General features: G+C 41.0%; 1 protein-coding gene across 4 annotated transcripts in view; it reads left to right on the top strand.

The window, feature by feature from the left end:
* Window positions 1-25,918, top strand: part of fhod3b (formin homology 2 domain containing 3b) — a 94,499-nt gene that overhangs the window by 60,785 nt on the left and 7,796 nt on the right. For 3 of the 4 annotated variants that reach the window (XM_086039424.1, XM_086039425.1, XM_086039426.1), the window contains 14 exons: window positions 6,268-6,362; window positions 6,833-6,944; window positions 8,034-8,128; window positions 8,893-9,036; window positions 9,118-9,365; window positions 16,240-16,347; window positions 16,417-16,551; window positions 16,631-16,681; window positions 18,034-18,224; window positions 19,012-19,587; window positions 20,526-21,430; window positions 22,140-22,298; window positions 22,892-23,074; window positions 23,864-23,983. In XM_086039424.1, the coding sequence (XP_085895550.1) occupies window positions 6,268-6,362; window positions 6,833-6,944; window positions 8,034-8,128; window positions 8,893-9,036; window positions 9,118-9,365; window positions 16,240-16,347; window positions 16,417-16,551; window positions 16,631-16,681; window positions 18,034-18,224; window positions 19,012-19,587; window positions 20,526-21,430; window positions 22,140-22,298; window positions 22,892-23,074; window positions 23,864-23,983 (3,122 nt within the window). Of the gene's footprint in view, window positions 1-6,267; window positions 6,363-6,832; window positions 6,945-8,033; window positions 8,129-8,892; window positions 9,037-9,117; window positions 9,366-13,739; window positions 13,872-16,239; window positions 16,348-16,416; window positions 16,552-16,630; window positions 16,682-18,033; window positions 18,225-19,011; window positions 19,588-20,525; window positions 21,431-22,139; window positions 22,299-22,891; window positions 23,075-23,863; window positions 23,984-25,918 lie in introns of all 4 variants that reach the window. The other variant, XM_086039427.1, reaches the window with a different exon arrangement.

Raw genomic sequence — 25,918 nt, 5'->3', positions numbered from 1 at the left:
TATGATGAACAGACTTTTAATCAGACTTGAGTTACAATTGAAGTAATGGAGCAGAAGTGGTAAAAGCCAATACAAAATTGAAGTCACTAACATACTGTACACGTAAGCAATAGTATCCTAGCATCATTAATGGCCATTCATGTGTAAAGAAATGAATTAATGGTTGTTAATAGTAAAGCACAGAAACAATACAACTTTGTCAAGATCATTTTTTAACATTCCTAACAGTCATACAAGTAGAGGGAACACATGATAATGATAGTCATTGATAGTCAAGCATTGGAATAGTTCATCTTTTGATCAGCCTTTGATGAAAAGTCATGAAAGTGTAGGGAGAAGTTAAGCACACTCGAGTCTGTTCTTTTGTCATCATAGTTTTACTTCAGGTTTGACTTATTGGGCCATAATGTGCTTTGAAAGCAGGACAGATGTGTGACAATTTTCCACCAATTTTTGGTGGCATTTTAAATAAGTAAAACAAAAAAAATAAAAATAACAAGAGTTAATCATTCAAATGCTCACTGAACTGACGACTTGCATGCAGAGATGCTCGACTTGGCGTTGGGGTTCTGGAAAGTTTGGACAACTTCAGAACTGATTTTCTCTATAAACGTAAATTCAACATTAGAGGTTCCTTGCTATACATTAATGTTTTGAAATAAGTCTCAATAAATCTGATGAAAAGAGTGTTTGAGATTCTTGTTTTGGTTAGATGGCCTCTATTTCTTCACTTTGTGGTTCCCATCTGTTGTTTCCAGTGAACTTCCTTTTTTTTTTTTTTTGGTTAAGTCTTTAAATGGATGTTAATGTTATTGCATGGGATGTTGAAATGTTGATGTTGGCAGCAATTTTAGAGACAAAGAATCTACGTTTCTGTACTGCAAAGAGCTTTGAGTGAAGTGTGTCCAGTTCACGTGCATGCATGTCTCTGACGTGTGAGTGCAGCTGCTTGCTAATGCACAGTGTAGCAAGATAACAGCCTGAACGCGATGGAGATTTGGCTCCTCTCCCAAAGTGCTGATAAAATAAATTCTCCTCGATGACGGACGGTCCAACTGACCCAGTTTTGTATACATTTCAAAATTAAAACTAAAGGGGCAAAGTGATGAATGAGTTTGGGAAAGGGGGCTTTTGTGTTGACTTTGCGCATCTTTCCAGATAAGGTCGCTCCGTTGGAGCCAGCTGACTCATGTTGGCGCTGCCACCCAAACCTCAGAGATTTTCTCACCTTGGCAGCGGTCAGGGAGCAGCCCTTCCTGCACATTCCTGTGGATTTGCAGCATAATTGCTGCGGTTTACGAGAGAGAGGTCTTTAAGAAACACTTTCAGAACCACCGCTGGAGCTCAGACGCTGGCTTCGGGTCTTTCATAGAGAAGGTCTTTGCTTGTTGTCCTTATGGCCATGTGTTTTCTTCCCAGGCTAGCCTTTCCCATCGTGGATACATTTAAATTCCAATCATTGAGCTTTGAAGGCAGCTCACCGTCTGCCAGCATCTCATTACGTGACATCCATGCAAAAGGGGGCAGAGCGATGTTATTGTTGTACTTTGTGTGAGGTATTTTAGAGCTGCTCATGATTAACCCAAATGGAGGCCCACATTTTTGGCCCCAGATCAGTGCCTGAAGTAGTGGACGCTATCCTGCACAGCCTCGGCACTCACATGCTCTTCTTATTAATTCTCCCAAGAATATCTTGATGTTGTCTGTTAAACAGTAGATTTTTCGGGGGGTGGGGATTGGGTCTCGGGCTATTTGCTATCATCCATGTTATTATAAGAAAATCCAGTAGATAGTTCTATTTTTTTCTTTGCATTATTTTTACATGAAAGACATACAAATATAGAGTAGTGGTTCATTTGTAAAAGAAAATAGCAAATTTCTTCCGCGGTAACTCTAGTACAGTTTAGATGTAAGTAAAGACCTTTCACACTGCTTTTACAACAGCCTAGTGTGCCGTTGACCAACCCATTCATTCCTTTTTGCCATGGCGGCTGGCAGCGCACGGGCCGGGCGCCTGGCACTGATGTTGATACGCCTGAATTGAAAAATGTTCATGGATACCGTGTGTCTGACTTCTTGTTCCCGCCAGCTCATTCCTTTTCTTGTCCAGGGACCATTCAGGCACCATAAAGGATTTGTGACTGGCATACAACTCTGCAAGATTAATAAACACATTAATTTAAATGAAACAAAAGAAAAATAAGAACACTTCAAACTCTCTCAACAGCTGTATTCAATGCTGTGTGTTTAGTGAGCAGAGCTAGCCTACACAGTAAATTTCGTACAGTATGTTTTGCTCTAAAAAGCCTATATTTCATCCCAGTCTAAACTGAGTAAAATTTACACTTGGAAGAGAATAATATTCTGAATAAATTTTACACAGAATTTTACACTCCGGTAACGCCCCTGCTTGTACCTCCAAAAGGAGGATGAGGGGGTCTCCTTTTGGAGACACCAGTAATTTACAAACTCACAGTAGGTGTGACATGGCTCATGTGGTAGAGTGCCCATTTTCTAACATGACGGTTGATGGTACGTTCCTCAACCCTTGTGACTTTTAATTTTTTTTTTTTTAATAAACTAATACAATGTAAGTAAAATTGACTCAAAAACTCTCCTCGTAAAATTTACTTTGAAATGCTGAGTGAAAAAAACTTTACTATTTTTTTCAAGTAAATAACTCTCCAAATGTTTTACTCTTTTTAGTCTGGGACCTAGTCTTTTTCGAGTAAAACGTACTCTACGAAATTTACTGTGTGTTGGTGTGCAGTAGAAAAGCAACATAAGCGGGACTACTTGAGTTTGTCCTGCCAGTGTGTAGTGGCTACATTGTAGCCTATCCAAGTGCCACCATTTTTTCCCATAAAATCACCAAAAGAATTGGGAAGTCTCCGTCCAGGAGCAGTTTCATGAAGTCATTTAATCATAAATAGGGGGAAATAAGTTTGCTTCTCACAGAGGTGGCTGCTATGTGAATAATTAGATGTTTCCCAGGGTTGCATTTTCCATAATGAATAGTAATTTTAGTTTTTTAAAACAAGTTACATTATCGTTTTGCCTTAACAGGATAACTGCACTCTATATGTGGTTTTGTGTATTTACATTTAAATGTTCTTAAACCTCCACTGGCATGAACTAAATCCATGACGAAGGATTTTTAACAACTCACAACAACAACAAGGGAAAGATCGCCGTTGTGTGGTTTTTGGAAGTGTGTAGAAACATTCACACATTTGATTTCTTCATCTGATGCAAAAGCTACACAAAATTCTCACGTGTTATGATAATCAAAGCATCGACTCATTTAGTGGTCGACTTTGCGAGCGCTAATGCGTCATCTGTCCTCAGCTGAGCATTCATGTTGTGTGATGACACATTGAAAAGCCTCATTAAGGCAATCCCAACTTAGCATTTGCTCAAAATCTTTGTGGGACACGGAGGTATATCCAGTACCAAGGTGTAGCCGAGACGCGAATATCGGCCCAGTGTTGACGTCGTAGTTCGGCTAGAGAAGATCATGGAAAAGTCTCAAAAGTGTGTTAGTTTGAGTTCTTAGCTGTTTGGATGCTGCATTCTGGAGTCAGTAGAGCAGCTGTTCATCATGTCAATACTGCTGTCGCCCATCCGTCAGCACTGCTCCCGAGCAGAACGAGAGCATCAGGGGAGAGGGTGACACTTGAGTCCACGCTGACTGAGGAGGTTAATCATGTTTTTCTAAACACACTCTGATGTGGTCTGCCCCGACTCTCCACATTGTCCACGCCGCCGCTCAGGGCTGGCCGCACGAGAGGACTGTCAGGAATGCTTGGGCCTGACATGTTGTGAGTAATTAACTGTGATTGATAAAAGATGAACTGTAGCGTTCACACACACACACACACACACACACACACACACGGTCAGGAGCATAGAGCAGCTGCACCTGGGAATTCTGGCTTATCTGTGGCACACTGATGATTCCCCGCCCCTTCAAAGATGAGAAGTATGTGACTGAAGGTGCAGCTTTTCATCTCATCATGACATGAGAAGCAGTTTAACATGAACAAGTGAAGATTAGTGGCTAACTACTGAGGAGCTCTCGGTTAAGCCACTGTAAGCCTTGGGCCGAGCTGTTGGGAAGATAAAACCTGCTTTGTTGGGTCATTGTGTCCACTTAAAATGTATGCAATTTAGGAAGAAATTTCATAAATACATGTTATCACATCCAAACAAGGTTCTTTGTCTGACCTGTCAATTTCGACAAAAAGTCAGATGATCTCAGGTTTTTGTCTGAAAACTAATAAAGGATGTCATTTGGGTAAAAGGGTAAAAGGGTAAAAGTGAAGTTTTTAAAACAATGAGGAATGGGCATGATAATCAATTAATTGCTATTGCTTAAATTGAATAGGTGTTGGATCATGGTACTCTTACCAAGGATATGAATTTGTGGTAGACGTCAGGACAGATATTGCAGCTGAGCTCAAAGGCCAAGGCACTTCTCATTAGTTGTTGCAATCATCTACCAAAGCAACAATCCTTTTGAATCCTAATGATTTATATGACATTTGATGGGCACTAGTAGACACTGGGGACTGCAATGTTTTTTGTGCAGATGAAGAGCTTGAAACTTCATTTCAAGTAAAATACGGACCAAAAGTTGAACAATCCAGAATCTGAAATGAAAATAGGACAAGACAACAGATATCCAACGATTTTGCTGATTTATACTTTTTGTTTGGGTATGAGTGATGGCAACCCCAAGAAAAATAATAAAACACTATGGTTTACTACATCTTTTACGAATAGCACCCGATTAAATTCCTTTTCTAATTATAGACATAACAGTTATGCTAAAATGTTGTTTAAAACATTACCACTACAGTTGGATTTTTCTGGTGAAAGTTTGAACTGGTGGAACAAAGTAATGTAGTATATTGAAACCCACACAAAACTATGTCCAAACAGCTTCTTGGGACAGATTTTGTTTGACTTAGGATGCTCCATTATCCAACGCAAGTACCGGTACCTTATTGATTTTGAAAGGTGTCTCGATGGACCTATACTAACTTAGTTTTCCAATTTTAGCAAATGTTTCCGACAGTTAATAGTAAACATTCTTTCAATGTTACCACGTTTTCATTGTTTATATCTTTGTTGTCCATTACCCCCTCCCCATTCCCATTAGCTGATTAATGGAGGTAGTGGGGTCAAGCTGGGCTCATCCTGTTAGTGTGAACGCATTAACCCCTTGTTGTGTGTGTGGCAGTGGCCACTGAGGCGCTACTAAGCACCTACTGTTTGGAAAAAAGAAAAAAAAAAATGAGCGTTTGTCAGTTCAGCTGTACTTCCCCTTCCCCCCAATTCCATCTTTAACAGAAGCCCCACACTTGTCTGACCCGAGCTCTTCCCCACTGAGATCCCTTGGCTCTTATTTTCCTCTTATTTATGTATCCGCTTACACATGGAAGTCATGTCAGCGTCCATCGAGGCGGTCTGCTCAAATATTTTCCTTACAGTCATGTCGGCTGACTCGAGGGATGAGTGCGCGAGGTTGTTTTTTCAAGTTTCTCCTGGACAGTTGCTCAAGTTTCTATGTGGGGCACAGCAATATAATTAACACCTTTCACAACAATACACATCTGTTTGTGATGTGTGTATTTCATGTGAGAAGGGGTCAAGCTACATAATCAGGCTGCATATAACGTTTGATTTTGAAGAGATGAGTCAGGTCATTCCCAGACGAGTATTAAAAAAGTTCAAATGGGTACATATGAAATAATTCAAATATGAATTTCTCTTCATTTGAACATATTACTGAATTAATCAACCCATTATTCATTACAAAGAAATTCCATCCAACCAGCCATTTGCTTAAGTGTCAATGAGCTAAATGAATACAAAATCAATAAATGATTTTAAATGCTTTATAATTCAGGGGAGAAACAATTAAATGAATTTAATGGCTTTTACAGAACTCTTGAAAGGCCTAATGTAAATGCTTTGTGGGCCAGATTAAAGCACAATCATACTTTACTCTACTTTGCCCACCCCTGGACTACATTATGTGTTTTACTCTCAAAAAATGCAGTTTTTTTTGTTCATTCTTACGAAAGTGGCCAAGACGACCTGCTGTGCAATGCCAGTGAAATGAATGGTAAAAACCTTTCGTAGTTCTTCCGCTTGTTTTAAGAAGAACACACGGTTCTTACAGAGAAGACAATAACAAGACTTCGTTGCATGGATGATTAAACTAAACCTTCTCCTCCATCTCATTTTTTTTCTCTCCAGCTCTTGGACAGATCATGTTGTTTGTGGATGGGATGAATGGCCTCATTGCGCATAAGGAAATAGTCCATTGGCTCTACACCCTTGTCGGAACCAAGGTAAAAAATACAAATAAAAAATACGGTTTAGGAGTTCTATAATGATTCTGCCAGTGCTATGTGTCCACTGCCTGATCATAAATAGTACATTCTAAAATGTCACACTCACTACTTTCAATCTTCATGTTAGTGTAGTCAATTCAGCCCCCTAGTGGCCAGATTGTTCCACATGCTGCAGACATGAGTGGAACTCGCCTTTCTAATTTTGGAACATATTAATTAGTTATCTTTTTAAACTTTTTCATACAGTAATTGCTTTTCTTTTTTATATTTAGAGAGGCTCCCTATTTAATGGTAACCTAATTTCCATGTTAAACGTTTCTTAAAGAAGTATCATTCGGTTTTACACCATCATACACAAACAGTTTCCTGCCAGGCACTTACCAAGTCATCCTAGACAGGACATGATAAGACTTGACTTGTGGGGTGTTTTTATTCATTATCAATTGTGCTTCTCTCCCACGGTGCAGTTCCGTCTGGTGGTGAAGACGGCACTCAAGCTCCTGCTGGTGTTCGTGGAGTACACAGAGTCAAACGCCGCCCTGTTCATCAACGCCGTGAACGATGTCGACGCCAAAAGAGGTAAGGAAAACCAGAATAGTAAAAACAGAGTGGACCAGTACAAATTAGCACAGTTTTATTTCAATAATTTTTGAACAGTGAAGTCACTAATTGCAGAAGCATGCATCCTAATTAGATCCGTGCATTGGTAGAGTTCACACATAATTTCATTCAAATGCGCCTGTTTTATTGTATAAATAAAACTTTCACTGATGCACAGATCTCCGAAAAATCCCGTATTTGATCAGCACTAAATTAACAATTTATAGTTGGCCTTCTCCTGCATTTCCTGACTGTTTTCATAAAAATTAATGTATTGTTCCATTGAGTAAAAGAGAAATGTTGCTCAATCGCCTATCTTGTACAATATTTTTTTTCAGAAAAAGCCATTTATAAAGCATCCTCTTCTGGATCTGCACCGAAATTGAATTTTTGAATGTCTTGCAAAACCCTCCCAAAAGGTTTTGTGCAAATGGGTTTGCGTAATCATGCTCACTATGAAATAATGAAAACGTAACATCCTTCGTTCGGATCATTTAAAGAAATAAGTGTGTTCTTGTCAATCAGCACCACCGAGACATTTTCAGTAGGATGCCAAACAGTTGAGTCACACCTGAAGTTGCGCATGTAACAAGGGCCTACTCACTAAGTGATGTCGTATTTATATTGTGGCGTGCAGCATCCAATTTAAATCCACATTTTTCTTTTTGAACATGTTAGGCAGCACAGTGGCGTACCGATTAGCATGTCTTCCTCAAAGTCAAGAGCTTCTGGGTTGAAACCTCATCAGGCCCTTCTTTGTGGCATTTGCATGTTCTTCCCCGTGCTTGTGTCGGACCTCTTTGCATACTCCTACATTCTCAAAACATGCATTTAATTGAAGGCTCTATATGGTTTGAAATTGTCCAAAGGCGTGAATGTAAGCGATAATGATTTTTTTTTTTCCCTGTGATTGAAACCAGTCCAGGGTGTACCCCGCCCCCCATCAAAAGTCAGCTGGGATAGTCTCCAGCTCACCAGCGACCCTAATGAGGACAAGTGCTATAGAATAAGGACGGATGGCTGATTTTCCGATGACAAGCATCTGTTGTCTGTATTTGCCTATTTCAGGCAAGAAAGTATGGGGGAACATCATGGAGATCCTGAATGAGAAGGACGGCGTAGATACTGAATTGCTGGTGTATGCAATGACACTCATCAACAAGGTCAGCAGTAGAACTTTAGCAAACTGTTTATGTGCAGTAAATTAGCAAAAAGGTATTGAGAGACACCTTCTGTTCTGTTTGTAAATTCCTTTAGGTGTTGTGCTTTCGGTTGTGTGAAGCACATTGAGTTGCCTTGTATAGGAAATATGCGATAGAAATTAAATTTCATTCAGGGTTTCGAATAGGCCCCATGAATCGGAATTGTCATCAATGTATTTTGAACAGTTGCTTCCAGTGCATTTCATACACACGAGAGACCTGACCTAAACCCCATCAAAAGTGATTATGTTTAACTAGAACAGACACACTATAACATTTTTGAGAACATCTTCTAAGTAATCGTCACTAGTGCTCCCCGTGTGGACTGAGCCCTGCCAGTAATAGGGACACATTGAATAATTGACATCTTTTTTTTTTAATTGGCTATATTTCCAACTTAAACTGTAGATGGACCACAAACCATGATCCCAAAACACTTTGTTATTTTAAACTCATCTTACAATATTACAGTTGAAAATGAATATCTTAGAAAGAAATGTAGCAAAAACGATATATCTTCAAATGGGAGACTAATTCCATATGTTCTTTGATTTATGATTCACAGCAGATGTGATGGTCAGGTCAGGCGTCCCAATACGATTTCCAACTCAATCTGCCCACAGTGTCATTTTCTCCTCATTCTTTTTTTCACAGATCCCAATGTGTACACCTTTCACCACTGATGCATTTCTGTTGCAGCTCTTACATGTGCGTGTGTATTTCAGACTCTGGCCGGTCTGCCTGACCAAGACTCTTACTACGACATGGTGGACTGTCTGGAGGAGCAAGGTATTGAGGCCTTGGCACAAAGGCACATGAGCAGGAAGGGCTCTGACCTTGACCTTGTAGAGCAGTTAAACATCTATGAGGTCAGCAAACGTAATCCATTGTGATCTGATGAAACCCTGTTCTCGCGACTGTTAGTTGACTTGTTCCTTGTTTTGTCCCAGACGACTCTCCGCCGTGAGGACGGCGACGATGAAACACAGGCGCCTCCGAGCGGCAGGAAGGAGCGCCGGCGGGCGAGCATGGGCGGCACCAACGAGCGCCGCGGCCTGGAGAGACGACGCAGCCGCAGGCATTCTCTCCAAAACAACAGGGGTCACGTCTCGGCGCCGACGTCGCCATGCAGCCCTCACGCTCACGGGAGCAGCTACCTGCCCTTTGGTGGCCAGCGTGTTGAAGACATCAGCGAAAGGTAAGCAGCAGAGTGGGAGAAGGGAGGATATCCAAAAGCTTCGTTTTTGACTTGAACTTTCCGTCACTGCAAATAAATGATTCAGCTAACGTAGTTCACAACTGTATGCGGTAACATGTCAATGAATTCGAATAGCATGGTGCGTTTCATTTCAGTAGTTCAATGCGAAAAAGGAAGGATAGCTTTACGGCAATATTTCAGTCCATTTTTTATTTTGATGACTGTCTTTTAAATAACGAGAACCCAAAATTCATCACGATGATATAGAACGAAACAAAACAAAGCAGCACTACAGTATAGCATTAGGAGACATGTTTATTTACTCACTTTAACTTTGTTGTTGGATTGGCGCTCCCCAACCGTCGACAGGATGAGCAGTTTAAAGACTAGATGGACTGAGTTACTCCTTTGCATTAAATGTAAAATTCATATTTGAAAGGAAGAAAGAAACAAGCACCATCTACTGGACCTGGCACAAATAAATTTGGCACTGTCAAAAGTATGTTATTAATTATTACTAATTATGAAGTATTGATGACATCTATTGTATGTCTGTCTCCAGTTAGGCTTCCTCCAGTTTGTGAAATGTGTCTATTTTTGTAACTATTTCATGGCACGATTGCAGGAAGTGGTGCAAAAAAAGTAAATTGTACTCGTGCCTTATGATATTGTTGCTCACTCCTCTCTGCAAAGCCAATAGGAAAAAAAGGTTGTTCTTCCCTGTTGGATTTTTATCAGTTGCAGTCAGCAGACAAGAATGGGTTCACATTTCGATCTCTGCGTTCGTATTTTAGGTCTTGCCCCTTCTATTTAAGCTATCACCTGATCACTGCCACTCTTAATGCATCACATCCCAGCCAGGTTTTGAAATAGCATACCAATTAAACCTTCTGGTAGCTTCCAGGTCTGGCCAGTCATGTGATACCTGCCCACTACAGGAAATTCTAGCGGCCTTTGAAGATCAACGTTTTTCCATTTTGTTAATGAAAGCCAGAAGGCCCATGTGAACGATGGATCTAAATAGCAAACGGGCAACAAACCTCACGTGTGAGGAGAGAGAACAGGAAATAACACTGAGCATATCTGCTCTAGCCTTTCACGCTCCCATCATTGAAATGAATCACCTTCTCTTCGGTCACAATCACTAACAGATTGTTTACATTATAATATTTGACATACCTGTAAATACCCCCCGTGGCTTTGTCCAGTTTTACCTCCATCAGGGATGTCGTATTTCCGTCTGCATGTGTTTATTACCACCTCAAAGCTGAAGCAGAAGGTTATGTTTTCATTTGGTTGGTTTCAATGTTACCCGGCTCCAGTAAGTCATCGAACAATACTGCCACCTAGAGGACACATTTGGCCTACTCCGTGCCATTTCAGTTTCTTCATTCATCGTTTTGTCTTTTTCTGGTCTTTTGCTATTTCAACCAGAATTTATGATCCATCCATCCATTATCCAAACTGCTTATCCTCACAAGAGTCGTGGACGTGCTGGAGCCTATCCCAGCTGTCTTCGATCAGTAGGCGGGGTACACCCTGAACTGGTTGTCAGCCAATCACAGCCAGAATTTATGATGATTGGGAATTTAATTTTAGTCACAGTTTATACATGAGGACATTACAAAAGTATGCAAATGATGATATCCATGTCTATGCATGCTCAAATATTTTGTTCTACAGTAATGTCAGTCATGTCGATATCTTACATATAGTGCTCAGACCTTTACAGCACTGTGCAGGTCACCACAAGCTTTTTTTTTTTTATAATGACTATTTTTCAAATCAGTCAATATGACTGGCAAATCATCGTTTTTGTCAGACTATAAGTCTGAAAAGTATAGTATAATGATAACAAATAGAGGAGTATAAGTCGTGACAGTAAAAAAAATGCATCATGATGAAGAAAAAACTCAAAAACACATACTAGACTATATGTCTCGTTTTAGGGGGACATTTATTTTACAAAAAACCGAGACCAAGTTGTTATTATTATTATTTTTTTAATTTTTGCAAATTTATGAAAAATAAAAAACAAAGAAATCACACGTACATACGTTTTCACAGCCTCTGCCACGAAGGTTAAAATTGAGATCAGGTGCATCATGTTTCCACTGATCATCCTTGAGAGGTTCCTTTATCTTAATTGGTGTCTGTGATAAATTCAGTTGATTGCAGGTGATTTGAAAAGGCACCTGTCTCGATATCGTCCCACAGACGATAGTGCATGTCAGAACACAAACCAAAAAGGAAGTCAAAAGAATTGTCTGTCGACCTCCAAGACAGGATTTTCTCAAGGCACAAATCTGGGGAAGGGTACACAGAAAAAAATATGCTGCTTTTAAGGTTCCAGTGAGCACAGATGAATTCCAAACACCAAGACTCTTCCTGGAGCCACAGGTGTCAAATCCAAGTCCAGAGACTAAAACCTGCCGGTTAAATAGAAGCACCTGTGGCTAAAGCCAAAGTGGCAGGCCTTCTGGACTTAGATTTGACACCTCTGCCTAGAACTGGCCGCCTGTCTAAACTGAGCAATCGGGGAAGAAGGGACACAGTCGGGGAGTAGACCAAGAACCAGAACTCCAGCGGTCCTCTGGAGAGAGAAGCTTCCAAAAGGACAACCATCTTTGCAGCACTTTACCAATATGGCCTGTATGGTAGAGTGGCCAAACGGAAGCCAAGTCTTCATAAAAGGCATATGGCAGCCTGCCTGCAGTTTGCCAAAAGATACCTGAAGGGCTCTCAGACCATGAGAAAGAAAAATCTCTGGTCTGATGAGACAAAGATTGAACTCTTTGGCGTGAATGCCAGGCATTATATGGAGGAAGCCAAGTACCGCTCATCACTTGACTAATACCACCCCAACAGTGAAGCGTGGTGGTGGCAGCATCATGAAGTAGGGGTGATTTTCAGCAGTAGGAACTGGGAAAGTAGTCAGGATTGAAGGAAAGATGAATGCAGCAGTGACATGACAGAGAGAAGCTGGATGAAAACCTGCTTCAAAGTCCTTAGGACCTCAGACTGGGGCAAAGGTTTTAACTTGACAATTACCCTAAGTACACAGCCAAGACAATAAAGGAGTGGCTTCGGGACAATTCTGCGAATGTCCTTGAGTGGCCCAGCCAGAGCCCAGACTTGTATTCGCTCGAATATCTCTGGAAAGATTTGAAAATGGCATCTAACCTGATGGAGCTGAGCTTGAAAGGTGCTGCAAAGATCAGTGAGTGAAACTGCCCAAATATAGGTGTGCCAAGCTTGTGGAATCATCATCAAAACACATGCTGTAATTACTGCCAAAAGTGCATCAACAAAGTATTAAGGAAAGGCTATGAATACTTGTGTATGTGATGACTTCATTTTTTGTTTGTAATACATTTTCTGTTGGCGATATGCAAATACTTTTAGTCCATTATGACAATGTTCAATGATTTTATTACCATTAGGGAATACGGATCTTGGGTGCGAGTCCAAGCTCTAATAATATCTGCAAGTCATACCTGAGTATAAGTCGCAGGGCCAACAAGGAAGTAGCCCAACGGGCAAACTCCAATACACACTGAAACCCAAATACAAAGCTCTCTGGATTGTTTGCACTTTCATTTGAATCTTTTTTTGAAAGTTTTCCTCCAGAATGTTGCTCAGCATCCAAAGGACTAAACTAGTCACCGATAGTGTGGTGGTACACGCGGCTGACTTGTGTGCGGACAGCGTGGGATCGATTCCCGCTCAGTGATGGTGTGTGTGTGCCCTGCTAATAGGGTTGCGTCAGGAAGCGCATTCGGCGTAAAAATGCTTTGCCAAATCAATGATGTGAATTGAGCATGCGCTTGATTCGCTGTGGCGACCCCTGAGGGGAAAAGCCGAAAGAATAACATCATCCAAAGGACTAAACTGAAAAAAAAGATGTTTACTTGATGTTAGGTCACACGGTCTAAATATTAACCAGCTAAATAACATTCTTGCACCTGTTCCTTTGTCTTCTACTCTTGTAACTACTTGCTTGCTGCATGTGTGTGTTCAGTGTTTCCCACAAAATTACAAGAGGAGTAAAGCCTAATATGATTTCCAGTTTGCTTTTAGCCTGTGCTGAACTGAATGAACACAAACACAAAGCACGCCATGTCACATGATCAACTGTAGTTTATTGTGTTTACATGTACTCATTTTGGATTTAATGGCTTCCAGAAGTGGAAAAAGTGACTGGTGAAATAGTCCGTTGAGAAAAATATTACATGGGAAACACTGAGAATTGTCACCATGTTTGTGTTGTCTTTTCAAACTAATTTTTACACTTTTCACTTTGCCTCTGTCATACTTCTCGTTCCTACGTCCTCCCTTCCCTCCTTTCAACCCTCAAACCATACCCTACCACAGAGATGAGGAGGAAGGAGAGGAGGAGGAGGATGAGGAGGAGGAGGATGAAGGAGAGGAGGATTTGGAGGACGAGGAGGAGGCAGATGATGAAAGTCATCCAGTCACTGAGTCCTCTAGGCAGGACGATCACAGGTATTTAACTGGAGGCAAACGCTGTCCTCGAGGGGATGCAACCCATTCTTCCCCTTGCCTTTGCCGTGCTACCCATTTGGTGCACCAAGGTTAGAATAGCACCAAGCTTTCACACATAGTTCATTTTTCACAGAGCAGACACCGCACTCCCAATAAAGCACAATAAAGTACACAATGAATAGGACAGCATAAAGCAGACACAGTGGGAACCCAATTTCAGTCTCTCTGAATAAGCAGTTTCCAGGGCTTGTGACCTCATTGTTACCACAAAATTTCAAGCAGGCTTGGTGTATGTGAATCACCCACTGTGATAAACCTCTAATTGTAATTCTTGCTATTTCGTTTTCAGGGCTACTGTTTCTTGGCAGCCCTATGGTTTCAAATCGTTTTGGTTAAGGTTTACTCCGCTTAGCTAGGATTAGCATAGAGCCGCCATCATCAGTTAAATGGAAAATTGCTAATAAAGTATTTAATTCTTTTGGTTTGGCTCAATGAAATGCTGCTCAGCTCGGTCCAGTGTTGATCTTTTTATGCTTTGAGTCCCGAAAGACAGAAAGGCGATCAGATTCAGGACCACGCCATCGTCAATTGTAAATAAGAAAAAAAAGCATTGAGGATAAAGTTTACCCCAAACAAGCACATAACCATTCCCATCTCCCTGATGTCTGTGCTCAGTAGGGTTTTAATTGTAGATTGAATCCATGGTAAATTGTCTTGTTTTTCATTCCTTCATGCATTAGTGCTGATTTTTCCACCACTCTTATTAAAACACCTTCCTAACACAATTTGTCTGACATCCTTAAGACATGTGGTTAAAGGGAAACGAAGAAACACGTTATTACCTACTCTTTGTAATTGCTGGAAACAGTTATTTTGAGATTTTTATCACTCATCTGTCTTTCATTTTTGATCCAAGCCACTGTTAACACAAGACAAGTCAACAACTAAATTTTAGGACGCAAGGGATTTTAGTGTGAGTCACTGTCTCTCTCCGATCACTGTTCAGAGTTTATATGAGACATGGGTCTAAAGTTTGCTGTATACAAAGGGGTATTACAAAAATGTTACAATGGCAATTCCAAGACTAAAGTTGTAACTGCAGGATTAAAGTAAAAAACTACTATGAGGGTGAAGCACTTGAATGAAGAAAACTAATTACATATCCTAATTTCTAAAGAATAAAATTGTAATTTTATTGGGCAAAAGTAGTATATATATATATATATATATATATATATATATATATATATATATATATATATATATATATATATATATGACAAAAGTCTAAATTATGACTTTTTTTTAAATTTCTTGGTTGCTTTGTTTACTTTGAGTTTGTTTGAAAGACTGTCGCTGAAAGACCTTTATCTTGTACCCCTTCTGTCTGTCTTCATCTACAAAGTACTTCATGTGTGACACTAACAACTGTCTCATTTCAACCTTTGGCACTTCTTTGTTTCACACTTTCTTGCATCTTCAGTGTGACCGAAACACCAAACACTCTTAGAAAGGTAAAAGCAGTCATACTTGAATGATGCCTTTTTTTTGTAGAGTGTGAACCTTCTCACTAAATCGAACAGAAACAGGATTGCTGCTTTCTATTTTTATCATTGGAATTGCTGTTGTTTCTACTTGCTTGTTGCCAAACTGCTCATTGGACTCGTGCTTCGCCGCTACTCTACCAATCTTGCAAATACTCCTCCTTACTCCTATCTAAGGTTGTGTTGTATTAATAGTTGCTGCTGCCTTGAACTTGTCACAGTATTTGGACTACACAGTAAATCTTGATATAAAGTCTAAATTAAGAAGAGCTCTACTGGCCAGGTTATTCTTTGCTCAGTGATAAACCTGAAACATTTAGACCGAGTAGCCAATAGACAGTTTGGGGGATTTTTAAGTTTTCATGATAAATACTTCAGGAATGCAGTCAGCCCCCACATATTGACAAACTCACCTATTTGTGTATATAAACGTATATTTTTTTTAATCCTTGCTTCTGTTATCCGCTGAAACTCAACCATTCTCCTTTTGCGCTCAGGCCAAAGAAATTAAATACTATTTTTCGCACCATCTTGTGGCATCTTAATGGCAAGGAACTATAAGTGAGTTGTTCAGTTGAATTTGGACAAAAATTGTGCTTTGCTGCCACTTTCTGTCATGTATTTTTCAATGAAATATGTCGCAGTGAGTGGAAAAGTTTCATTTAGACAAAAAAAGTCCTTTTGCAGTTGTCTTATGGCATCTCTAGGTAATTATGAGCCATTTTGCGGGGGGTTTCAATTCCTCCCTGATTTTTACTATCTGTGGTAGGGCTTGGTCCCTATTCCCAGTGAGTGGTCGTGTTCATTGTATCTTCTGCTTACAGGGTTACTTCCAGTGAAGCAGCACAGCCAGGCACGCACCAGACTCCAACATCACCCAACCAACGCTTCACTAGTACGGCAACCTGCACACCGGAGTCTAAAACGGACAGGTAGGCCTGGATGATCATGCACATGATGTATACATATGAATATTGTATCTTTATACGTCATGCGTGCAGACCTGCTTTAGGAGGCCTGCTGAGCTCCTCGTACAGGCAGCATCAGGAGTCTTTGGCTGCAGAGCGGGAGAGGAGGCGAATGGAACGAGAGGAGCGTCTACAGAGAATCGAAAGGGAGGAGAGGGACCGCTTCAAGTCAGTCTCACCTTGCAAAAACACAGCAGTGTTATTATATTGTGAATCCAGACAATCATTTTTGCTTTATCCATCTCAGTCGAGACTATGTTGACAAAAGGGAAGAAGCAAGACAAGCCAGAGAGGAAAGGTGGGTTTTATTTGGTGCACTTAGGTTTACATTAACTGAAACTATTTTCACAGTTGTAATGATTGAGTAGAAAATAAAAATCATGTAACGCTTTAATTCAAATAGAGAGCAGATGGAAAGAGAGTTTCACAGAGTCCCACAGGCTGAATTCTACCTACCAGGGCCCCTGTAGGCCTGTTCACCATTAAGATGTGACCAAATTAACAGGCCAAGTGTGTAATTGTCTTTTGGCATGGATGTGGCCCAGGTGCCCTGAAAGCTTTTTAGCTCATTGATCCGCGATCCACCCTTTCACCCCTCTAAATTGGAATGTCTGTTCATTGCACCGGTGGAAAAAAGTACTTACACTCTTTATTTAAAGGGGGAAGTCATCCCAAAGATATTTTTCCAAGAATATATTCTATGCAGGCCCACTAGTTGAAACAAGGCATGATTAATATGATTAATATGAAATATGAGTTAGGCAGCAAAATCCACCCATTTTTAGCCATCCCAGGAGGCGGCCATTTTGCCACTTCCGTCGACTGAAAATGACATCACAACTACTCAGGGCTCAGGTAACGACCAATCACGGCTCACCTGTTTTCTGAAGCTGAGCTATGATTGGTCGTTATCAGAACCCTGAAGGTCTGTGATGTCATTTTCAGTCAACAGAAGTGACAAAATGGCCACCCCCAGAGATGGCTAAAAACGTGTGGATTTTGTTGCTTAACTAATATTCCACAAACACAATATTAATCAGAATGCTGTGTTTCAACTAGTGGGCCTGCATAGAACATATTCTTAAAAAAAAACGTACTGACTCTAAAATCTTCTGAACTTTACTTTTGGATAACTTGCTTAGCAAAAAGGAAAGCTGCACACAAACTAGCTTCCATTTTTTTAGTAACTTGTGTCATGCTCATACTGAAAGGAAAAAAATCTCTTGAAAAAATCTACGGACACGGTATCAAAACGTGTTCCTATAGCTTTGCTAATATTGTTGACTGATGGACAAAAAAATACAAAATGCTAGTGATAACTGAAAAAAATACAACGTAAATATAGCAAGCCTATTTTGTCACAGTAAGGAGTAGAAAGTACAGATACAGATATTTTCAAATTCAGGCAGAAAAAGTAAAAAGCGGTCATAAAAATAAATATCCAAATAAAGAACAAATACCTGGAAAAAAAATGCTTGAGTACAATTATTTTTGTACTTTGTCACTTTCCAAACTAACATGACGTTATCACCGATTAGCGGCTTTCATGCCAGTTGCAACAGTTGTATTTATCAGAGCAAACTTTGCGTGGTTACTAATTCAATGTGCAGAAACGTCGTCATACTTCAGCGTTATCCTTTAATGTGGCAGGTACAAGACCGTGGAGAGGCTCGCTGCCGAGGAGTATGAGCGAGAGCGGTCCCGGGTGCCCATAAGAGGCCGTACGGAGATCACACTGTGTTTGAGTTCCAACCCCGCCGTCCGATCGGCATCCCGGTGTGTCACCACTTCATCTATCGCCTCACAGCAAGACAAGACGCACGATGCTCAGCAGACGTCAGGTAAAAGGTTTACCTTTGGCGCTTCAACTACTAATAGCACGAAGGAAATACATACGGATGTGCTGCATGATGTTAGGAAGGAGGAAGAGATGCACTTAGGTCTACTTTATCATAAAATTGCACATGGATTGAAGGTACATCAAAATACATATAGTTTTTCTTCCTTGAATGCGAACCCCAAAAAAGTATTTTTAATTGGATGTAAATATTCAAAATTACTTTCATCAATTTGCATGTACAGTATGTTTACATAATTTCCATTGTACATAATCTATCGTGTCTTGTTTGGGAGTCGTAGATGTGTGTGAAGAAGACCGTTTCATAATACACAACACATCTCATCCTGGGCTAAAAATATGCAACATTTTTTTCTCGCAAGGTGAAAGGGTACAAGGGAATTCTTGGACTGCCTTCCTCTTTTCAATAAAAACAAATAATTAACACAGCGAATTATGTATACATTAAACATCAGTAGTCTTCTTGAGCAGTAGGTGAAATGTGACTTCAGTGCCATGTTTACATACTGTGTTTGTAATTTTGAGTCTTTTTGGCCAGGCGCCATTGTCAAGTTGGGGTGCAGGACAATTTCATAGGGTGTGAAAAATTAAATCTGGCCATTTTTATTGATTTATTTATTTTTCACCGACATTCTTGCAGGGAAGAGAGCACATTGAGAAACACTGGAATCATCCACTTGCTTTTTGGAACACTTGAGAAAATTCAAAAGATATATGGCAGTCATCTTCTGGCAGTTTACCTTTTTTTAATCTTCAAAATTTTCTTGCAGGAAATGAATCCATCCTGGAGTCAAGGCCTGCCTCTCAAACAAGAACAAAAAGTCCAACCTCAGAGTTAGCGGGATCAGAACTTTGTCCCTCACCTCCCTTGCAACCAAATATGGCTGCAAAAGAGCCGCCAGCAGACACGGAGGATGTTTCTGACACTCAACCAGTTCAGCATGTAGTTGAAGAGCCAGAGGGGAGTGAAGAGGGAGGAGTGGGGAATGAAGCGAGGCACGAAGAGGAAAAGATTGAGGAACGAGAGCAGTGTGAGACTGGGAGAGAAGTACAAGAGCAGGTGGACGTGGTGGAAGTGGCTGATGAAGCGGAAGGAGCTGAGGAAGCACAGGTAGCTAGCATAGCCGTGAAAGTGGATGTGGAGGATGTTGAATTACAGGAGGATTGCGAGAGGGTGCCGACGATAGACAGGGATGTCGAGGAAAGTATAGTGCTCAGCGAGAAGGAGAGACAGAACGAGGAAGTGAACGAGAAGGACAACTGCTCGGCATCCAGCATCTCCTCCACCAGCAGCACTCTGGAGAGGGAGGAGCGTGAGGAAAAAGTCAAAAATGACACAGAAGCAGGTATTACTTGTAGCTTTATTCTTTGACTAATCCATGTGGAGCAGGGATAAGCAAACAAATGTGCTCAAGGGCCACATTGGATTTTTAAAATAGACGCGTGGACCAGGTCAGTGTTAGATGAGGTTAAAAAAAGTGAAATGTGTAAAATATTGCAATTAATTTTTTTTAATGATTATTTACAATAAATCCATTAGCAAATTGTTTAATAACAAGATACATTTTTTCTACTGCTGAATTACAATTAAAGTATTAGATAAAGTCATTTTTAAAAAGTAGAGGAGCGACGATTAATCGATTGCTCAACTAATCGATAGCAAATTCATCTATGATTATTATTATTATTATTTTGACAATCGATTAAGCGTTTAGAGACCTTTTTTAATTTATGATTGGTCAAATCGTCTGCATTTCAGCCTCTCAACGGTAAATATTCTCAGATTTATGTGGTCCTTCATAAAAGCAGGCTGATTATCCTTGTTTTGAATCAAAATAAAACATTGGCAAACATTTGTGTTTAATTTGAAAAACAATGATCAGCATTTTTGCTGAATTTTTTTGATATGTTACGGACCAAAAAAGTAACTGAATCCTAATGAATATGTTGGTGCATTTGTTGCACTGTCAACTTGAAATAATGTCCTCCTTTTTAATAAAGGGATGGAAATCAAAATGTGTTTTTCTTTGTCTGATCAATTCATCAATTTCAAAAATCGTAAATTGCAGCCCATAAAAGGAAAAAAAAATACAAGCACATTTCTACCAAACCTCTTTTAAGGGGAAAACAGCTATATTAATGGAACGAATATTACAGGACACTTGGTAACCTACGTAAGTGCTCTGTGATTAAAAACGGAGTGTGCTGTATGTAGCCAGCGGACCATGTCCCCCCATTTTAAAGTCATCCAGAGCATGTGTTGATTGCATCTTTTCCCCCACAGGCCAGTGGAGCCAGTGCATTGAAGTCTCAGAGGAGAACGACATCCTCAACAACAAGCGCTTCATGCTGGACATGCTCTACGCTCACACGTCCAACAAGGAGGATGACAACGGAGGAGGAGAGACAGAGAAAGAAACTCAATGTAAATGTGAAAAAGACCCCGAGGTGGCTGACTCCGAGGTGGCCAGCTTGGCCACCAGGATCTCCACACTGGAGGCTCACAGGCAAGCCAGAGAAGAAAATGTGAAGAAAATGGAGGTGGGCATTGTGGACAAACAAAGCACTGTACGCGCCGTGGCGGAGAAATTTGGTGATTTGGTCAAAGGTCTGACATCTCCGACTGAAGCCGAGGCGTCAAAGGAGCTGCAGCTCGCTCTCAGCGACAAATCATCCAGCAGCATCCCGTCGGCCCAGAAGAAGGAATCGGACCAAATCTGGGACCAGCTCATGGCCATGCCCAGGGAGCTGCGCATCAAGGAAATGGATTTCACCGACCTACGGGATGAGGATGACGTGGATATTTTAGATATGGACACTGTGACGGGGTCTGGCGATCATGTGCCGCCGCTGCCGCCGCCTCCACCGTGCAATGCTGTTCTACCGCCACCGCCGCCCCTGTTTGGGTGCCCCCCTCCTCCTCCCATTCTTGGCAAAATGGTGCTCCCACCTCCACCCTTCATGCCGCCTCCTTCCCCTCAGCTGAAACGGGGGGACAGTCCTCATTTCCTCAAGAAGAAGAAGACTATTCGGCTCTTCTGGAAGGAGGTGCGGCCTGTGGAATGGCAGTGCAAGAGCCATAAGTTCTGTAAGGAGTCCTTGTGGTCCAAACTTGAGCCACTGAAACTGGACACATCCAAGATGGAACAGCTGTTTGAGTCCAAATCCAAGGAGCTGCCTGTTACCAAGGTACATACAGTAGGCCCTGTTCTGTAAATATATTAAGGAAAACCATGTCAGTATAAAATATACCACAATAATGCGTACAGTATATGAAATAATGCACCAAAAATAAATGGTGATATGCAGGTTCTCTAATGGAATGGAATTGAAAATACAGAAAATCTGTTATCTTAATCTTCAAATCACAATGGGGCAAAGAAAAGGCAGGTTATGACATGTTATGATATGAAAATGTGTCATAAAAAATACATCTGAGGGTATATCTGAGGGTTAAGGGGATCGGATGCGTCGAGTAACTAAATGGTTTCTGGAGATAGGACTGTGGACCTTCTGTGTGCAGCTAACATCCATCCAATAATTTTCTGTTCTGCTTTTCCTCATTAAAGGGGAAGACAACCCAAACATTTTTTTCAAGAATATGTTCTTTGCAGGTCCACTAGTTGAAACAAGGAATTCTGATAAATATTGCGTTTGTGGAATAAGAGTTTAATTCACCTGTTTTTTGTTATCTCTGGGGGCGGCCATTTTGTCACCTCTGTTGACTAAAAATGACATCACAGTTGCTCAGCATTATTGTTTTTGTGTGCGTAAATATGTTACAATCTACAAGAAGGAGATGCTGGAAAGGAATGAATTCGAACTTTTCATAAATGTAGGAACGCTCTGTATGTGTTTTAATATGTTGGGTGAGGCTGACTTGTGCTGTGTCTCCTAGAAAGCAGCAGTTGATGTCAAACGACAAGAAATCATAGTGCTGGACTCCAAACGCAGCAACGCCATAAACATCGGTCTGACTGTCTTACCGCCCCCTCGTACCATCAAGACAGCCATCCTCAACTTTGATGAGTATGCACTGAACAAAGAAGGCATTGAGGTAAGGATATCGGGCATGCGGCAAAATCTCAACTGGCTGGAGAAATCCCATCAAGTGAAAGTGGCTCCAAAATAAATCCATGTTTTTGTGGACTGATGTTGCACCAACGCAAAAAAATGCATGGATACCAAAAAAGTGATTTTTTTCCCCCTAGTGTAGTTGTGATAGTTTACAGTGTTGACATATCTTATGTCTGTCTGACGGCGTCTAATTAATCAGTGTGACGATTAAAATGCCGACCAGCACTCGAAAATGATGTGAAAGACATCAGCGGATAATGATAATTTTGTGTCCTTTCAGTATTATGTAACACTTTGAGAGATGACTCTCCACAAGGAGTTCCTGTTCACCTTTTGGATTTTTTTTCCCAAGCTAGATAAGAAGGTTGAAAGTTCACACGTCACACATATTTCCTAGGAAACTGGAAACATCTTAGATAAACAGCGGTGCAAAATGTCACGATCAATTTGTGTCTTCTCCCGCTCTACAATTTACCTCCAGGCGTGTTATGTGAACACAAGGCGATGAGGACTTGATAAACGATTCCCCCTGGAACTCTCCGTCCCACTCTCTGTCATCTCATCTCCTCTCAGAAAATCCTGACCATGATCCCCACGGAGGAAGAGAAGCAGAGGATCCAAGAGGCTCAGCTGCTCAATCCCGAAATTCCCCTGGGCAGCGCTGAGCAGTTCCTCCTCATCCTCTCCTCCATCACCGAGCTGTCGGCCCGCCTGCAGCTGTGGGCCTTCAAGATGGACTATGAGCTTATTGAGAAGGTCGGTGTCCGCGCTTGCTTTAATCAAAAGCACGTGCGTCCGTTAAACAAGAAATCAACATAAAAAAAAAAATTCAAGAATATGGTATATGCAAACCCACTAATTGAAACAAGGCATTCTGATAAATATTGCGTTTCCGGAATAAGAGTTAAGAGTTTAGCCATCTCTGGCGGCGGCCATTTTGTCACTTCTGTCGACTGAAAATGACATCACAACTAAGCAGGGCTCAGGTAATGACCAATCACGGCTGACCTGTTTTCTGAAGCTGGGCTGCGATTGGTTGTTACCTGAGCCCTGAGCATTTGTGAGGTCGTTTTCATTTGTGATATTTGAAGACTAGTAAGTATTCCCCACCAGGGCACAGCGGTGGGTAATCACTGGTTAAATGTCCATCGAAACTGAGCATTATATCTTTGTAAAAGCAGAATTGGTGATAGAGCTCTTCGTTCTTCTAATTCAATTTCACAGGTGGGGCGGCATGGTGTGGGAATGATTAGCACGGTAGGGAGGTTGAGATCTGAGCTCTGTCTGGCCTCCCTGTGTGGACTTTGCATGTTCCCCTTGTGCTTGCGGGATGTTTTCTTGGGGTACTCACGTTGCTCACCCCCAAATTCCAAAAACACGCATGTTAGGTTCACTGAAGACTCTGAAATGAAATGAAAAGGGGGAGCGCTTCCAGAGGGTGAGGGAAATGCTATAGATTAACATGGATGCATGGATGGATTTATAAACGTGAATGACAATGAATTTGGGAGGTATCATCTTAAAGTGCTATGCTTGTGTTTGTAGGAAGTTGCGGAGCCCCTGCAAGATCTGAAGGAAGGGATGGACCAACTAGAGAAAAACACAACTCTCCGCTACATTTTGACCACACTGTTAGCCATCGGCAACTTCCTTAATGGCACTAATGTGAGTAAATCTCAAGATAATATGTGCTCGTTGTAATTTTGTGGCCAATTTTGATAAGAAGCCAGGATTAAAGGAAAATCTGATTTTTCTTATATTCAAATTTTACACAGCAATGACTTTTTAATTTGTTGTGCAACCTTAAAATGCAAGGGGTCATATGTAACTTGACATAGATTAACCAATGCTGAGAGGCCAACACAATGGTGGAGTGGTTAGCGCAGACAAGAAGTTCTGGATTACCTGCTCCAAAAACAGGCATTTTATGTTCAATGCAGACACTAAAGTGTGCAACCATGTATTGAATTTTGAGGCTCCACCTACAATATACTGTACTGTATGATTTATTATCAAACCACAAAAACATGCAGTGATTGTCAATCAGGACGAAGTAGATGGCCACAAAGAAGAGGAAACGGGCAAGAATGAGGAGAGTATGGATGTTTTGAGAGGATGGCCATTATCAAGAGACTCCGTAGTACTTACTATAGTTTTGGATTGGCTGTTACATCTGTAATGCCATGCACCGGTGATTCAAATTCTGAATCGCAGCAACACCAGTGGTCAACCGTCAGCCGCTCATGTGAATTGTGCATAATAAGAGCATTCAGAAAGAAATAGGCTTGGTCAGTCATGCGCTCCCAATGACTCAGCTCAGCAGCACAAAATATCGTGGTCTATGTAGTTCACAATGTTGTAGTCGCCTGAAGCGGGCCAATGGAGATGTTGAAAATTATGTGCTGGTATGACTGATTTATGGGACCTTTTATTGGTTAGAACATAGTTGTGTTCATTTGAGCAATAATCTGTTTAATTTCAGTTTAATTTGGTTGTGTGTGTGTTTATGGTTTCTGTAGAACACAAAATACCACTAAAACATGAGCAGTTGCATGTAAGTGTCTCTACATAATGCTAATTAGCTGTGGTCCTAATTATACATATACCGGTAGTACAAATAGTACAGTTAGCATTAACCTCAATGTACAGTATATAAATGACCTACAATGCCAACACTTAATATTGAGGCACTTACTTGCTAATGCACGCGCACATTGTGAATGGGGGTCAATTTGTGGAGGAACTCAAATGTGTTATGTTGCCCTTGATCTGGCGTGGCATCAAATTAAACTGCATGAATAAACTAACCGCCAGACCGTGCTGGAACTGCACAGATGGAAAACAACTTGGCCTTTTGAATAGATTTGCTGCTATTAATATCGTGACATGACGACGATGATACATCGTGGCAATTTTAATATCGCGATATCACGATATTGGCGATATTGTGACATCCCTAGTGGACAGTGACTCAAATGTCAGGAAAATTGTACACAATGTTTCTCAGGACCATACAAGAGAAAAAAGTCGCAGGGCCATGGAGGAATGCATGAGCACTGAGGTAATGTAATTACAGTCAATATTTCAAATGCTTTATTTGGTCCCTAAAGGGAATGTTTACATGAATCCACTTTTGAAAGTATCTGCACTTTTGATGTTGGGACTCCTTTTAATTGGCCAGAACAACAGTGGACAGTGTGTGGGAAAGCTCGGTCGACTTTTTTTGGAGAAGAAATAAATATTTGAGGGATTGTGTATTTTCTGGAAGCTAGGCTGTGTGAGGAACATGCATCTGAATCCCTGCTATGTGCTTCTATGAATGAGGGACAAACACGCAAGGGGAAAGTACAAGTCATCGACATCAAAAAAGGCAGTTCCCATAAATAACTGCTGGAATTTTTGTTTTCAGTTTGACATTTAACGCTGGAAGAGGAACAAAGGAGTGTGTGTTTGCATCTTTCATGCTATGTGCTGGCTTTAGCTCCACTGTGGCCAGCACAGCAATCTGCCGGCCTGGAAGTCGATTGTGGTTCCTGATAATCACAACCTAATGAAGCTACATATCTTCTTGGCACGCTTTGAGAGCCTTTCTGTGTCTTT

The sequence above is a fragment of the Filicampus tigris genome, chromosome 8, assembly GCF_054856515.1.
Source record: "Filicampus tigris isolate MCC_2025a chromosome 8, RoL_Ftig_1.0, whole genome shotgun sequence".
Classification (NCBI taxonomy): domain Eukaryota; kingdom Metazoa; phylum Chordata; class Actinopteri; order Syngnathiformes; family Syngnathidae; genus Filicampus; species Filicampus tigris.
Note: the sequence above shows the minus strand (reverse complement) of the source record. Positions and strands in the feature narration are given on the sequence as shown.